Below are 17,233 nucleotides of genomic sequence, written 5' to 3' on the forward strand. Positions count from 1 at the left end.
CCCTCAATTTTATGACGTCACATGGCTGAATTTTGAGACACATTGTCCCATTCCCTTTTTTTTAATAACTTTGAGGCCTAACAATAGGAAACAGTCTACATAAAGACCCAATAGATAATGTAAGACTGCAGAAATATCATGTAAAATCCTTATTGTCTGGAAATTTAATAATTTAGATGATTTTACTATTGTAAAATTGTCTGTGCGGCTATTGTTTGTCTATAGAAGTCAAGAAAGACATTCTTTCGTATTTTTGTCCTAATCCCTTTAACATACACAGAAAGAGAAGGTAGAGAGAAAGAGAAACTTGTAAAACATGCTTTATTCACTTATATGTATACCTTAAACGTTATACATAAGAATCAAGCAAAAAGTTATTTTTAAAGATGTTTTTTCATTTTTGTTGTTGATGATTTTTCTCTTACTATTTAACAATAGAGTTTTTTACTTACTAAAATAGAAATTTGATGACAAATATTTAGTTAACCCTTAGCTACTAAGGATATGTTTGACTCAACGTTTGTTGGTTAATATTATAAAAACAAGGATGACAACATCTATAAAAGCGAAGCACTGTAACGGTAGGACAATCGAACATTAACACTTGTATAGTGTCAGAACTGAATGATCAGAATATAAATATATAAGAGTCAAAGCAAAGTTGTAAGTAGATTTGTTGAAAAACTGCTTGATACAAGATAATGTTAATGGGCAGGGCATACTTATATTTTTAGGACTTGATTACAGAGTTGCTTCGCTTATAATATTGTACTTTGTTGTCCCAGGAATCAATATACCAAAAATCAGATCATTCTGATAATATCGACAGAAAATTCTAACGTGCCTAAATTAACGAAAAAAGCTATCGGTCACGGACGGACGGACAGACGTACGGACCGACCCTAATTTTATAAAAGCTTCGCTTTTACAAACATGTGTGTTTATGTGTGTTTGTCTGTGTAAATATATGTGTAAGTGTGTAAGAACAGAATACCTATTGCAAGATATGATATCTGTATATCTGGATGGTGGACTGGCAATGACTCTTCCAACATGGGGATATACTAAAATTGTAATACACATTGTGTAAGCTATTTTCATATTGCATTCAATGAAATTTGAGAATTTATGATATGAATTGTAAAATATTGAAAATCTTGCAATTGACCCATTTTAAATTTGTTTATTTTACTTTATTGTTATTTTCCATATATGATACATCTAGAATAGTTATTTCTCGCATCGTATTATAAACGGCTTTCCGCGGATATAGAATGTACAATTATGAGATTAAAACTAGTTTTTTTAGCCCCGAGGTGACGTACATTTCTATATTCGTAGAAAGCTGGATATAATACGATGCTAGACATAGTTTTTTCGTATGGATGAGAACCGGTTCCTATCCACCGGATTCGAATGAATACGAGAAAAATATTTATAACTTTTTCTGCAAGTTTATAAAAAAAAAGGTTGAAATATCGTATTTTGCTAGTCGAATATTAAATGTTTAATAGTTTTTATTGAAATAAGAGTTTGCTTTCTCTACCTTTCGAGCACTAATACCATCTTCTTATAAAAAAATAAAGAGGAAATAAGGGTACTATTTTCCTATGCCTAATCTCGGCGCGAGGGACTCTAATCCTGTGGGGCTTCCCATAACACAACCTAAATGAGCAAAGACACGAGAATCATCACAAAAAAAGACATTTATTTGTAAGCAGCCGTAATTATTTCTATATTTAAAAAAAAGTTCATATGGACAAAAGGATATTTCAAATCATATATAGATATTAAATGAAATATTTGTTAAAATCTTAAGCACTTGATAATTTGTTGTTATTTTTGATTATAACAAGTGTTTATCTAGAGCTATCCTGCTAATTTATTCCATTTACTGAATCCGAGCTAAAATATTATGTAGCGGCAATTTCCTTAGAGTCAACTCTGACCCCCTTCCCTTATTTTTAAAATCAATGCATTTGTTATCATTTTTATGGTTAGGTTAAGTGGAGTAAGATCAGTCATCTCTGCTTTGTATTTATCCCGCAGGAACAAAAGTTAGGTTACTAACTATTAAACAAGGATGACAACATCCATAAAAGCGAAGCACTAAAACTGTAGGACAAATGGACACTAACACTTGTATAGTGTAAGAAATTAATATTTAGAATATAACTGTATAAGAGTCGAAGCAAAATTGTAAGTATATTTGTTAAAAAACTGCTTGATACAGAACATACATTTTTAGGACTTGATAATATTGTACTTCGTTGTCCCAGGAATCAATATACCAAAAATCAGATGAATCGGATATATAATCACATAAAGATTAAATCACATGTTATAGAGTTACTACGCTTTCTAAATCGTACCTAACTACTACAGGTATCACCATGCAAAGTTTAAAATCGATAGGAAAATTCTAACATGCCTCAATTAGAGAAAAAAGCTATCCGTAAAGGATGGACGGACCGACCCTAATTATAGGAAAGCTTTGCTTTTAAAAATATTATAATGTATGTGTGTGGGGTGGGAGGGGGGGGGGGTTATTAAGATGATCCACAAGGCGATTCCATGGATTTTACATACCCCCTCTGTTTATATATTAAATATTCATTACTTTATGATTAAGAAATGGGGGAATCATAATAATTCAATCTAAAAGAATAGCTCGTGCATTAATAATGTTTTTTTTTACAGCTTTAGTTTCAGACAATCAAGAAAATAATTCTATACCAATTTATTGTTTTAAACAATGATAAAATTTTTCTAGTTGGATATCATAAATAAATAAATCAGCCACCTGACGTCATAAAAATGGGGGATTATCCATCTCTTTTTTAGGAAGATGATTGAAGTCCCTCAACAGATTACGACGTCATATGATAGAATAGCCAATGAGAGGCCAGTATACACTGTAATTGACCAATGGTAAAATTTATGCTGGCCTCTCTTTGGTTGTTTTATCGTATGACGTCATAATCTGTTGAGGGACTTTAATCATCTTCCTTTTTAGGGGTTTTCTTTCCCACTTCTCCTCTCATCTCCCTCATTTTTATGACGTCACATGACTGATTTTTGAGACATAAAATAAGTTTATTTTTAACTCCGAGATGCCGAAGGCACGGCCTAAAAACGTATTTTAATCTTATGATTGTACATTTTTATATTCGTAGAAAACTGGATATAATACGATGCTAGACATAGCTTTTTCGTATGGATGAGAACAGGTTCTAATCCACTGGATATTAATCGGTTTCAAATGAATACGTGAAAATATCATAAAATTTTTGACATGAATATTTTTATTTTAGTTTGACCGAGGAGTTTATTCTCTGATGGGTTCCGTAGATCCAGAGTCGTTTGACACCCTACATTCATTCTCAAATGCGTTTGAAATGCCGTTTGTGACACCCTGGTATCCAGAAAAAGTTCCAGGTATGGATAAATTTCTTTAAAAATTTAGCAGGGTTCATATGCAAAGAACACGAAATCTTTTGATAACCTATCCTAGATGCTAAAATTAATAATTCAAATGCTATGTCTTAATATCATGCTTAAGTAAAAAAAATTCTTTTAAAGTTAAATTAATTTCTATTTATTATTGCATTTAATAAAAAATTATTCAGCTCCTAGTAGGTCAATTATCTGTGTCTCTTTTATGAAGATATAAAACTATTTCCAAATAAACAAAACTTACTACGAGAACGAACCATCTTGACGAATCCCAATCTGTACCACTTTTGATTACCGTGACGTAATAAAAATGAGGGCTTCTCCATCTCTTTTTAGGTTTTTTTCCCATTTCTCCTCTCATCTCCCTCATTTTTATGACGTCACAGGAATCAAAAGTGGTACAGCTTGGGCTTCATCACTACCTTGATTAAATGATTAATATTCTTCTTAAATCATTCTTCTACTACAAATTATTACTTTTTTATCTTTTGTATTTATACTAATCTGTAAAAAAGTAACTTTACAATTAGGGATTTTCCATCTCTTTTTTAGGGGTTTTCTTTCAATCTTCTCCCCTCATCTCCCTTATTTTTATGACGTCACGTTGCTGATTTTTTAGATTTATGTAAAAAATAAAAACGGCTAAATATATCTTTTTTTTGTTGAACTAGGAGATGAAGATAATGGAGTTGTCTTTGGAATCCAGATGAAACCAGAATATCACCAGGTAATAAAGTTTCAAAGCTTTCAACTTTTCTGCCAATTTAAACTTTAAAAATTCTTTGAATTATTGTAATATTGTATATGATAATGAACACGCATAAAAATTAAACTAAATTTAATTTTAAAATCTAAAATTTCCACAGTAAATGAGATTGGGATTCAACATTAAATTCATTTTAACCCCTATCCATACTCTAATATTACAAAATTAACAACTAAGCAAAACAAATCCAAATTTTACAAATAAGAATTAATTTATTGTCTGTTGTCCAATAATTTTATTATTTTGTGAAGCATCTAATATTGTCTCATAAAAAATGACCAATACAAATGACCAATGATAGGCCAGTATACATTGTAATCGACTAAGGGTAAAATGTATAATGGCCTATCATTGGTCATTTGTATTGTATGGCGTCATTTTTTGTTAGACACTATAAGCGGCTTCTTATTCTGTGAATAATATCGAATGTGTTGCAAAAGTCAAACTAACACAAATTATCCTTTTAAAGGCGATTGTCGATCTGATTGTAGACTATGGATGGACCTCAGGTATAGCTATTTATCGAATTGTATTATAAAGAGCTTTCCGCGGATATAGAAATGTACAATTATGTGATTAAACCAGTTTTGTTAGCCCAGAGATTCTGAAGGCATAGGTTAAAAAACTGGTTGTAATATAACATTTTTATTTTCATAGAAATCTGGAAAAATTTTTGTAGCGTAGCTACTCATATTATTTGTTTGCCTGCAAGTCAGTAGATTATTTATGATATTTAGATATTTATGACACTCTTCAATGCCTAGAATTATTTGAGGTTTCAATATATTTTTACTTGAATACTTAGTACTAATAACTAGATATTATTTTTTTGGTAACCATTTTTAATGTTGAAATTATTTTAGTAATCTACATCTACCAGTCAACGGAAGGGCTGAACAGATTACAAAAACTGTATGACTCCGTACCAAAGGTTAGTAAAAACACGCAGCTTATATCCAACCTTATAATAAAGTAACAGGATGTCTGTTTGTTTATCTTTCTGTTTGTCTGTACTGAAGGATCTCGCTAACCACTGAAACTATCAGGTTCTTCTTAAAGGGTAGCTGCACATAGTTCCCGGGAAGGTTTATAAATATTTAGGGGGAGGGTACCACCACCTTCCCGGGAGAAATCGCCCTAAGAAAAAATTACCCACCCTCCCTAAATTTCTTATTTTTACTTTTAAACAATTTTTTTGAAAGTATAAATTTAAATAAATTGGTCTTAAGATTCAACTACCCCCTCCTAAATAACCCCTAGAGGCTTCTAGGGGTCGTAGCCGCTGGTAATTAATGCAGTACAGAGAAAATTGAACACTTACAAAAATACAAATGCAATGAAAAGATTGTTTGAATACACTAAAAAGTTTTTTTTGTGGCTCTATTGATGGGCATACACTCACACACACCTACACACACAAACACACACACACTGGGCACACACACACACATACACAAACACACACACACACTGGGCACACACACACACACACCACATATTTATGTTAATGATCCCATTATATACATTAAATAACATGTTTTGTTATGTTTATCAAAGATTTGCATGTTTTCGATACATGCAGTAATGTTTTTATGTTATGGTAATGATGTTTGGTAGAATAAATTAACGAAAATCTCAATATACAGTATGTTTTTTTATGAGAACTTTTTTGAAAGCAATTTTACCCCACTTATAGTTATCAAAATTTAAAAAAAACATGTCCCCATTAGTTTCTGTATTATTTTATAACTCTATATCTCAACTTTGAAGCGTTTTACAGCCATTCTTGCAAAGTGTAAAAGATTTGAGCATAAGAAAAAAACACTAAAACCATTTGTAGATGTTGACAATTATTGAATTTTAAATTTTACTGTACTTTTTAAATAAAAACCGAAATATTTTTGTTGTTGTTCTAATAACTGTCTTAAAAAGCGAATAAAATGAGCCATTAATTATTAAATTCTGATAACTATAAGTGTGGTAAAATTGCTTTTAAAAAAGTTCTCATTAAAATAGTCATACTGTATTAATCTGATAAAAGTAAAATTATGATAAATTGGTAGCAATAACTAACGGTAAAATAAAAAAAGATTGTTGAAATAAGTAAAAATTTAAATTTTAAAATCCAACAATAAACAACTTAAACTTCCTCAGAAGTAACAGCAAAAGAGACACATTAGAAATATCATACTTATAAAGTAGCTGCGTTACTACAAAATGTTTGAAGAAAATTCTAAGAAATACTAATGCTAGCACAGTAAATATATAAAACTTTAAGTTTTCAAAAACAAAATCTAAAACACGTGTTAACTTTTTACTTATTTTGCCACTTTGCGAACCTTGTTCTAGTTATTTAAATTTTAGAATTCTCTTTTTTTTTATTTTTCCCTTTTTCAATGATTGAAAAATTAAAATATCCTTCCTGGTTTTAATCTATGAAAGGATGAGAATCAAAATCTATAAACTAAAGAGGTTTGGCTGTTTGTCTGTTGGATGTATGCACCAATAGATTTCAATTACCGCTGAACCTATAAGGTTTTCCCTTACAATGAAGCTTCTTGTAGTTTGCAGAGTATTTTTTAGATCTATTTTGGGAGAGTTTAGCACAACACCCCCCCCCCCTCCTGCTGAAAGAAATCGTCTATTTGCTTTAATGGAAATACAGAAAGTGTCATGTGTGACGTAATAAAAATACGTCAAAAAAATGAGAGGAGAAGTGGAAACCCCTAAAAAAGAGATAGATTTTGACTATTTTTACAACGTTACACATGACACATGATGGACGAAATGAAACAATTATATAAAAGCAATGCATTTCAAATTTTCAAACTTTAATTCCAATGTTGCAGAATGGCTTTGGATCTCCTACTTTCCACATAACAACTGCTAAGAAGATTTACTCAGCCAACGATGCCATCTCATTCGTCAAGGAACTTGAATATAGAGGTAGGTTATACAGTTATCCTATTATATAAAGCAGTAAGTTTTTTTTAACTGTAGCTTCAGATTTCGAGAACTACTAAATCGAGTTCTCGATTTAAGTGAAAATTTATCCTATTATATAAAGCAGTAAGTTTTTTTTACTGTAGCTTAAGATTTCGAGAACTACTAAATCGAGTTCTCGATTTAAGTGAAGATTTATATAGGCCCCAAGATGGCTAGATTTAAGTCTTTGGAAGGGTTTTAGGCTATTTATCTCCCCTTCCTTTTAAGAATACTGAGACCCTGAATGTTAAGGGCGCTGCCTATAGTGAAAATATATATAATAATAAAGTAAGAATGATTATATCCATAGAAAGCGAAGCAAAAAAATGACAAAAAAGTAAATTTTATACAGAATAAAATAATAGAAAATTAATCTGTTATTCGGAAATAATATTAATGATATAGTTTAATCTTCTGTTGGCGAGTGTTCGTTTTCTTTGGTCTATGTAGATTTGAGAAAATAAGGATGACAACATCCATGATAACATCCGAAGCACTGAAACGGTAGGACAAACGGACATTAAAACTTGTATAGTGTCAGAACTGAATAATCAGAATATAAATGTAAAAGAGTCGAATCAAAATTGTAAGTAAAATTGTTGAAAAACTGATTGATACAGATCAATGTTTATGGACATACTTACATTTTTAGGACTTGATTATAAAGTTGCTTCGATTACAATATTGTACTTTGTTGTCCCAAAAATCAGTATACCAAAAATCAGATCAATTGGATTATTAGATCACAAAAAAATTTGTTGTTAAAAAAGTAAAAAAAAATCAACAGGTTTAAAATGGACGTACGGACATTCTGGTAATGATTATAGAGTTGCTATGCTTTCTAAATCTTACCTAACTATTACAGGAATCACCATGTAAAGTTTGAAATCGATAGGACAATTCTAACATGCCTAAATTAACGAAAAAAGCTATCCGTTACGGACGGACGTACGGATGGACCGACCCTAATTATAGAAAAGCTTCGCTTTTAAAGATGGCAGTGTGGAAATGTATAGCTAACGGATGGACAGATCTTATATATAGAGTAGTATAGTTAATAATAATGTTCACAGGGATTGTGTTAAAAATTTACTCTACATTGTAAATGGCTCAAATGTTGAGTAGTTTTTTTTTGTCTTATACTCGCCTGGTAATCTAAGTTAAACCTTCATTACTGTAGCTAAAATAAGAATAAAGTCTTTATTTCTAATTAAATCAGTTATTTTTAAATTTTTGGGAGTTTATTACTTTTTTTTCTTGTTTCTTCTAATTTTTCATGACGTATTTTATACTTCCATTTTGTTATTTGATTAGATGCGCTTTATTACATTTATTATAATAGATTATGCATCTGACAAATTAATCAAATGTTTATGTTACATTTGTTAATAAATGTTGCCAAACTTTGACAATAGTGAAGATCATGATCTATAAGTTTGTAAGTTTGTTTGTCCATCCTGATATAAAAGTAACAGGTTGTTTAAATCTACATGCTTGTCTTTTTTTAAGGATCTCTTTAATCGGTGAACTGATATGGTTCGCCCTTACAGTAAAGCTTCTTATAGGAGGTCCTGGTAAAGTTTTTTGAATAGTGTGGTAGATTCTTTAAAAAACTTTTTGGCTCACTGTCCCACTAAAAATAGTGAGGCTCGCTAAAAAAAATTGTGAAAAATCCTTCAAAATCGCATCAAAAACTACAAAAATTAAACCCATTTTATGATTTTTTATATTTTTTGTAGATTTTTAATGCAACTTCGGAGGATTTTTCACAATTTATTTAGCGAGCCTTACTAATTTTAGTAAGGCATTGAGCCAAAAAGCTTTTTAAGAATCCGCCCCTGTTTTGTGGGAGTATACCTACACTTACTTATCAAGCTTATAATCTATGCCGAGCCTTTCTGTTAAATAATTATAAAAATTTAATTAGCTTGAGTTGTTTCTGCGCTACTAAAGGTTATTATAACCATTATTGTTTTTCCAGATCGTGAATCCATCAAGCAAATCATACTGGACTGCGAGACGGCTGTAGCTCAAGAGATTATTGTTAAACATGTTCAGACAATTGTACTAGGTAATTAATTTAATCTACCTCTAACATTAAAATTCTTTCCAACTTATATATTATAATACACAAAGTGTTCTACAATGCTTTTCTTCCTTCACGTTGCATGAATGCAGGGAAGAGGGAATGTGATTCTGACAAACAGTTCCAAGTGAAAATTTCTCCGCAAGCCTCTTCCCTTCTTCTTATCCACTTCCCTTCAGCTAAATCAAAAACAAGTTTTATGTCTACTCTACTCCAACAAAATATTGAATTTTGGACACTTTTAAATGGAATTTATTGGCTGAATAACAGCCCCTGCATGAATGTAAGAACAAAAGAAGATATTAATAAAAATGTTCATAATTGTTCTTTGTTACAATTTATTGTTATTTTAGTGATTAAACTAACGTTGTTGGATTTTTAGTAAAATTTGTTCTGACAATTGTCTTAGATAGCAATTTATTATCAACTAGCGGCTTCTCCCCCTATAGAGGCCTATAGGGGCACTTGAGGAGGGGGGAGTCGAATTTAATAACCCATCTTCTCATTGTAGATTTCAAAAGAAAAAGTAAAAAAAAAGTTTTTGGGGGGTGGAATTTTTATTTTATATTGGGGGGGGGGGGGCATTTTTCATTTTTTGGGGGGGCTTAGGGTGTCCCACCCCCCAAGAAAGTAGTTATAAACCTTCCCGGTACCTATGAGAAGTTATTATTTATCCATCTCTTTTTTAGGGTTTTCTTTCCCACTTCTCCTCTCATCTCTGTCATTTTTATGACGTCACGACCAAAGCATTCACCAACTGAATTATCCATCCAGGCTTATATGCATGTGTGTGGGAACCAAATTCATTATATTCCCATAATTAAGCATAAAAATAAAAATTTATATTTATCAAATAAATAAATACACATCGAAACTTGGGTGTACAAATGGTATGATATTTTTGAAATGGTATGAGTCTAGGACATAGGGGAGGGGTAATATTACCCCTCCCCCAAATCTTTTTGACGCTTCGCGCCATGCTTTAATGCTATTATTTTTAATTTAAATAACAGGTAAATTGGGGGCATTTCTTACCAAAACTGTGTTTTTTTTGGGGATTCCCCCCCTAAAAAAATAAGTTGGGTAGAGTAATTATCTACCCCCTTAACTAATTTAAGCCCCCCCCCCCTCCACTATCCAGATTTTTAACTCCCCCCCCCCCAAAAAAAAAAATAATCAAAAAGCTTGGACGTCATTGGTATGAGTTATGTTAAATTGTAAAGTCCAATACTTTTTTCATATTTGGTTAAAGTGAGTAAAAAGAAAATGGAAGAGAGAAAGAGAGAGCGAGAGAGAGAGAGAGATAGAGAGAGCGAGAGAGAGAGAGAGATAGAGAGAGAGGAAGAGACAGAGAGACAGAGAGTGAAGAGAAATGATGATGGATTAAGGTAGAAGAGAATTGGCAACTGTATGCGCTGTATAATTTGACAAGTAGGCAACATTGCCAACTTGAATAATATTCATAAGAGAAGATGAGAATAGGGTAGCAACGCATGAAACTAGATACAGGCAACATTGGGTAAAGGGATATGCAGATGCCTCATATGAATTATTAGATATTTTAAAACACTTATGGCGTTTTTACCAAGGGGATAATCGATCCTACACTTTAAATTTTAGTTTTAAAAGAAATCTTTAAAAGTTTTAAAACTTTTTTGAGGTGTTTGTTATTTTTTCCTTGTATGATTTCTCTTAGAAAGGAGAAGGTACTCTTCTCCAAAATAGTTACATATATTTCCTGAACCAAAAAAAGCTTCACTGTTATAGAAAACCATATCGGTTCAGCAGTTAGCGAGATCCTAAACTTTAGACAGATAGATATCCTGTTACTTTTATATAAGGATTGTTAGCTTATTAATTTAATATCATATAAGTGTTTTGATTAAATGTTTGAGATTATGAACGTTTAGAGTCCCATATATTTACATCCATGAAATTTTGAACCAGAGTGGCATGCACAGCGATTCATTAGGGCTGGGGATTGAGGTAAACCTATTATGGGTGAAAAAGGGAAAAGGTAGGCTTTAAAGTAAAGGGGAGTAAATCCTACTCCATACTACCGCACGACACTGTCTTGAACTTAAGGGGGGATTCAATGGAAAGATTAATTTAACTTCTATTGGCCTCTCCCTGTGTGACTGCAGAAAAGCAAGATGCAAACATAAATTGGGCATTGCGAGTGTGTGTAGTTAAATTTAATACGGACGGATGTACTGCGATTTTAATCAGAGAGAGAGGAGACAATTGGCTGTTTATAACACTAGTTCCCAAAGTTTTATAAGAACGTTTTTTTATTCGTTGGCTTAACAACTAAGGGGACTTTAGTGAGTTTTGATTGGTTGGTTTATTAAGTTGAGTGTTCAAAAGTTTCAACCACTAATTTTACGCTACAGATGGGTAATTTTGTGTATCATCATTGGGGTTGTACAAAAATTTATCAACTATTGTCTATTCCTTAGATCCCTGGATTTTAATTGATTTTTGTATTTTGAGTACATGTGAAGTTTTTACCCATTAATTGTTTAATCTCAAGGATATACATACATAGAATCCAAAATTAATAAAATTTCAAACAAATTTAAACCCTTAATATGTGTGTCTGTCTTTTATGTGTGTTTGAAATTGCACTGCAAATAAACTTGGGAATGGGATAATAATAATTTCAAACGCTTGTAAAAATTTTATTTCAAAATTTGATGAGAGTGTCATTCAATGCAAAGAAATTTGAATATCATTGATATTACCAGTAAAATTTTATTATACAATAAATTTCAATATCTTATTCGTAAAAACCTAATGATTTAAGTTATTTCTTACTGTATGCTTAAGTCAGAATTTCAAATTTCTACTCGTTATTCTTTAAACAAAATTCTTTCAATTCAAGTATAAAATACAAAGAATTACTGAAATTTTTATAAAATTGGTCATAAATATTGAGAAAAACTTGAAAGGGCAAAGCTTTTTATCATATTAGTAATGTATGCCTTTACTTTTAACAAATCAAGTGATGATAAAGTGTTAAAAAATTTAAAAATATTTTTTGTGCTTATTACATGGAAAAAAGAGGTAAGGCAATGACCGATACATTGATGTTATTCCCAATGATGATACAAAAATTACCCATTCTGTAGATTACAATAAGCGGTTGAAACGTTTGAATACCCATCTTTATAAACCAACCAATCAAAATCAGGGGCGTCCAAGCTTTTTATTTTGGGGGGGGTAAAAATTTTTTAGGGGGGGGGGTAATTCGTGTTTGGGGGGGGGGGGGTAAAATGGCGCGCGAAGCGCGCGTTGCAAATTTTTCCCCCCCAAAAAAATTTTTACCCCGGGGGTAATATTTGCTTGGGGGGGGGTAATTACCCCCCCTGAAATCTGTTGGCAGGGGTAAATTTAGTTTACCCCCCCCAAAATTTACCCCCGGGGTAAAATTTTTTGGGGGGGGTAATTTAAATTTTATTAAATATATAGTATTAAAAATGCGCGCGAAGCGCGCAAAATTTTTTTTTATTAAAGATTTTTTATTTTAGGGGGGGTATTTACCCCCCCAAAATTGTTTGGGGGGGTAAATACCCCCTCCTAAATGGTTGGGGGTGCCTACGGCACCCCCAGGGTAGGGGTAAATTTTGAATGGGGGGGGGGTAAAAAGAAAAGAATTTTGGGGGGGGTAATCGCCCCATTACCCCCCCCCGGCCTTGTACGCCTATGATCAAAATTCAATAAAATTTCCCAAAGTTGTTACGCCTTCGAATAAAAAAAACGTTACTATAAAACTTTGGGGACTAGTGTAATAAACAGTCCAATGTCCCATCCCTACCTGGCTTATTATATATATTTAGTTGGTAGTTGGTTGTAAATAATTCAGGGTTCGGCAGCCGCGCCTCAGCCGCGCATAAGCCTCAGTTTTAAACCTGCTTGTGAGCAGAAAAAGAAATTTCAGAAAGAAGGATTGTCTGCTAAAGAGCATTTTTATACATCCAGCTGAATTTTATAGAGATAAAATGACGATTTCACTGAGGCTTACACGCGGCTTACGCGCGGCTGGCGATCCATAAATAATTTACAAAAAAGGAGGATATTTTAAAACATGTAAAATGTATGAAGTAAGCGAAGATGATTATGACGTCATACGACAAAATAATCAATGAGAGGCCAGCATATATTTTAGCTTTCGTCAATTACAGTGTATACTGGCCTCTCACTAGATATTCTAACGTATGACGTTATAATCTGTTGAGGGACTTTAATCATTTTCGAAGTAAGTAGAATATATTGTGTATTGCCATAATAGCGGTGACATTTTGAATGCACATATCCGCACAACAAAACCATTTAAATTTCTACTCAGTACAAAGTTAGTTGAGTAATAATTTTATACTTAATATTTTTCAAACAAGGATGACAAAATCACTAAAGCAAAGCTCTAACATCAATAAGAGAAACGAACATTATTGCTTGTAGAATGTCAAATTAAAATAAGCAAAATATTAATCTAAAAGTATAAACAAAATTAAACATAGATTTGTTGCAAAATAAAGTAAATACAGGGTTCTGTTTAATGGCATACTTAAATTTTGGGTGGTAGGAGCCATATCATGTTAGTTAATAAAGCTAGCCCACCATTGCACAGCCTTTGATTTGAAGTATTTACCAGGAATGCTAACTTTTGTGCCTGCTTTATGGCAAATGCCTTATCTTTGCTTTTACTTAATTGTCACGAGCCAGACATAGCAGATGTATTTTTTTTTATATTACTAGCATCACGAAAATCATATAAAATTAAAATTATCATAACTCTCCTTGTTTTCCTTAAAGGCCTCTAGGGCCGCAGAAAATTACTTCATTTTAGCATTTTCCCGACTTTTGATTTCCCGATTAGTCGTATAATTAACCACATGACTAATATTGTACAAACATATAGGTAGATATCCTATTGTATAAAGTAGTAAGCTTTTTTTCTGTAGCGAAGGATCTCGCTAACCGCTGAACAGATATGTTTCCCCTTTACAATTAAGCTTCTTATAGGTCCTAAGATGATTTTAGGCTATTTTATTTTCATATGTAAGTCTGTGTATGGTTTTAGGCTATTTTTGCCCTTCCATATCGCTTCGAATACAGAGCCCCTAGATGGTAGGGGCGCATCTACTAGTATATTATAACTTAGTTGGTAACAGATAACAATTATATTACCTAGAGAATTTACATTGTTATTCTATTCTAAAAAGCTCATGAATATTACATTTATATTTACAGAGAATGTAAACATTCTAATGATTAATAAAGTGCATAATCATAAAGTAATACAGTTAAGGAGTTGAATCCATTTTTATAGAAGCAGAAATATAATCTATGATTATGGTTTGGACACTCTAAAACTATAATCTACCCTTCCACTTTCCCCTCTCTTGGTGAAGATATCTTCAACGCCGCTACGATTTTTGAAATGTAAGATTCTACTTTCCCTTCTCTTGGTGAAGATATCTTCAACGCCGATACGATTTTTAAAATGTAAGATTCCACTTTCCCCTCTCTTGGTGAAGATATCTTCAACGCCTATACGATTTTTGAAATTTAAGATTCCACTTTTGCCTCTCTTGGTGAAGATATCTTCAACAAGAGAGACAAAAGTGGAATCTTATATTTCAAAAATCGTATCGGCGTTGAAGATATCTTCACCAAGAGAGGGGAAAGTGGAAGGGTAGATTACAGTTTTAGAGGGTCCAAACCATAATCAAAGATTATATTTCTGCTTCTATAAAAATGGATTCAACTCCCTAACTGTAATAATTGTACAATAAAAATAAATTCTGGAGTCTTGATTTAATATACAATTTTAGTGGCTTATGTCGAATATATAATATATTTGTCTTTAGTACCCTAGCAAAATATACAATGTTACATGTTGATAAATTAAAACAAAAAAAAGATTACTTGAAAATTTAGACTTAAATTATATATTTTATGATAATTTTTAGAATTCTCTTAGATCTTTGTTTTTCCATGACAATCTTCAATTTTATCATAAAACTTGATATTTCACCGACCAACAGACCGAACAAATTACGACAAAGCTTTTAATTTCTTAATGTGGATGTGGAGTTTCAAGGGTTTTACGTGTGGGATAAATTATTTTTAAAAATTGGGTGGTTTAACACTCCTTTATCCTTCCCCATCCATCCAGGCTCCTTGGACGTGCCTGGACACAAACAATGAAATAAATTAAAACGTAGCTTGATTAAATTTTAAGTTGAAAATTTTGGTATGACAAACTAAAGAACAAGTTGTGAAGAGCAAGGAAGAGAGAGAGAAAGAAAGAGAGAAAGAGAGAGAGAGAGAGAGAGAGAGAGAGAGAGAGAGAGAGAGAGAGAGAGAGAGAGAGAGAGAGAGAGAGAGAGAGAGAGAGAGAGAGAGAGAGAGAGAGAGAGAGAAAGAGAATGCACTATTTGTTCTTCCAGGAACACAGGGAAATATAAATAGTAACTAAATTAACTGTCCAAATCTGAAAATTCTAAAGATACAGCTTACTCTATCTTTGTTTTTTCAGGAAATTGGTTTCAATAGTTTTACATTCATTCGATATTCTATTGACTGACTGCATACAAGATAAAAAAAAAAATGGGGAAGCCTAACCTAAAACTTATTGTGTATTTTTAATTGCATCCTGTGTAATTAAAATTCTATATTTCCTTAAAAGTGCATCCTATTATATAAAGTAGTAAGCTTAAGCTTTCCATTAAAACTGAAACGGTTGAGTTCTCCATTTTAGGAAAGCTTCACATAGGACCCAGAGTGGTTTTAGGGTATTTTTTTCAATTTTTGACTATATAGCATTTAGATGCTAAAGATATAATGTGATACTTTACAAATTGAATTGAAGATTGAATTATCTTCTATTGACCTATCAAGGCATCCCTGCTTTTTCTCCACTCTCTTCTTCCATAATGGATATTTACTCAGAATTTATATTCGGCCAGGCGCGTGCACAGGATTTAGCAATGGGGGTGTGCTTAACTGAAATCCCACTTAAAATTTGTTTTCATTTACTTAACTAGATTAAAATTAAGGTGATATACAGTTGTAAGTCTAATTGAGAGATTTGTAAAGGATCTTAAGGGGTAGCTAAGGAAACAAGGAAAGTTTTATATATTTTATTCAAAGAAAGGTTTAAATATCATTGTTATGTGCTAGACCTAAGATCTTTTGTAGAGTTTTTTACTATACTAGCGGCTGCGCCCCTAGTATCTAGGAGCTCTGTATTCAAAAGGGCAAAAAATACATCTCAAGATCTAAGTCTGAAAATTAAATAGCCTAAATAGAGAATCTTATTAGTTCCTTAGTTATTGAGATCTTAAGTATCAGACAAAAAAAAACCTTTCTACTTTATATAATAGGATAACATCTGGAAAAAAAATTGGAGGGGAGGGGAGGTGTCAACACACCTTGCAAAATCCTTTATCACGCCCCCGAATTGGACCAACAATTTGGATGCATCAAATATTTGACAGTTGAAAACAGATAAATTTCCAGGAATTTATAAAGGCAATTGAATGGTCTTTTAAGTAGGCAAAGTGTTGCATTGTCTTTTTAGGAGCGCGGCTACTCTGTTCTTGGGGGTATGTCCGTCTGTACCTTTCGTTCTTGTTCGGCAATTGACTTACAAATTTTAAATTTAGCTGAAGAGTTATTTAACACTTTGGAGAATATTTTTAAAAAGGTATGTTAGTGGACCTAAGGTCTAATAATTTACACATCGAATTTTTAAAAGCGAAGCTTTTCTAAATATAATTAGGGTTGGTCCGTCCGTCCGTCCGTAACGGATAGCTTTTTTCGTTAATTTAGGCATGTTAGAATTGTCCTATCGATTTCAAACTTTGCATGGTGATTCCTGTAGTAGTTAGGTACGATTTAGAAAGCGTAGCAACTCTATAATCATTACCAAA

At 32.2% G+C, this 17,233-nt stretch overlaps 1 protein-coding gene across 3 annotated transcripts in view; it reads left to right on the forward strand.

The window, feature by feature from the left end:
- LOC145314106 (glutamate receptor 1-like) overlaps positions 1 to 17,233 on the forward strand; it is a gene marked incomplete at its 3' end in the record, with an annotated part of 75,701 nt that overhangs the window by 19,558 nt on the left and 38,910 nt on the right. For all 3 annotated transcript variants that reach the window (XM_080154003.1, XM_080154079.1, XM_080153926.1), the window contains 6 exon segments: positions 3,315 to 3,438; positions 4,128 to 4,183; positions 4,692 to 4,731; positions 5,086 to 5,153; positions 7,072 to 7,168; positions 9,189 to 9,278. In XM_080154003.1, coding sequence (XP_080010129.1) covers positions 3,315 to 3,438; positions 4,128 to 4,183; positions 4,692 to 4,731; positions 5,086 to 5,153; positions 7,072 to 7,168; positions 9,189 to 9,278 — 475 coding nt within the window.

This window comes from Acartia tonsa, chromosome 1, assembly GCF_053477335.1.
Source record: "Acartia tonsa isolate MP-2025a chromosome 1, ASM5347733v1, whole genome shotgun sequence".
Taxonomy (NCBI): Eukaryota; Metazoa; Arthropoda; class Copepoda; order Calanoida; family Acartiidae; genus Acartia; species Acartia tonsa.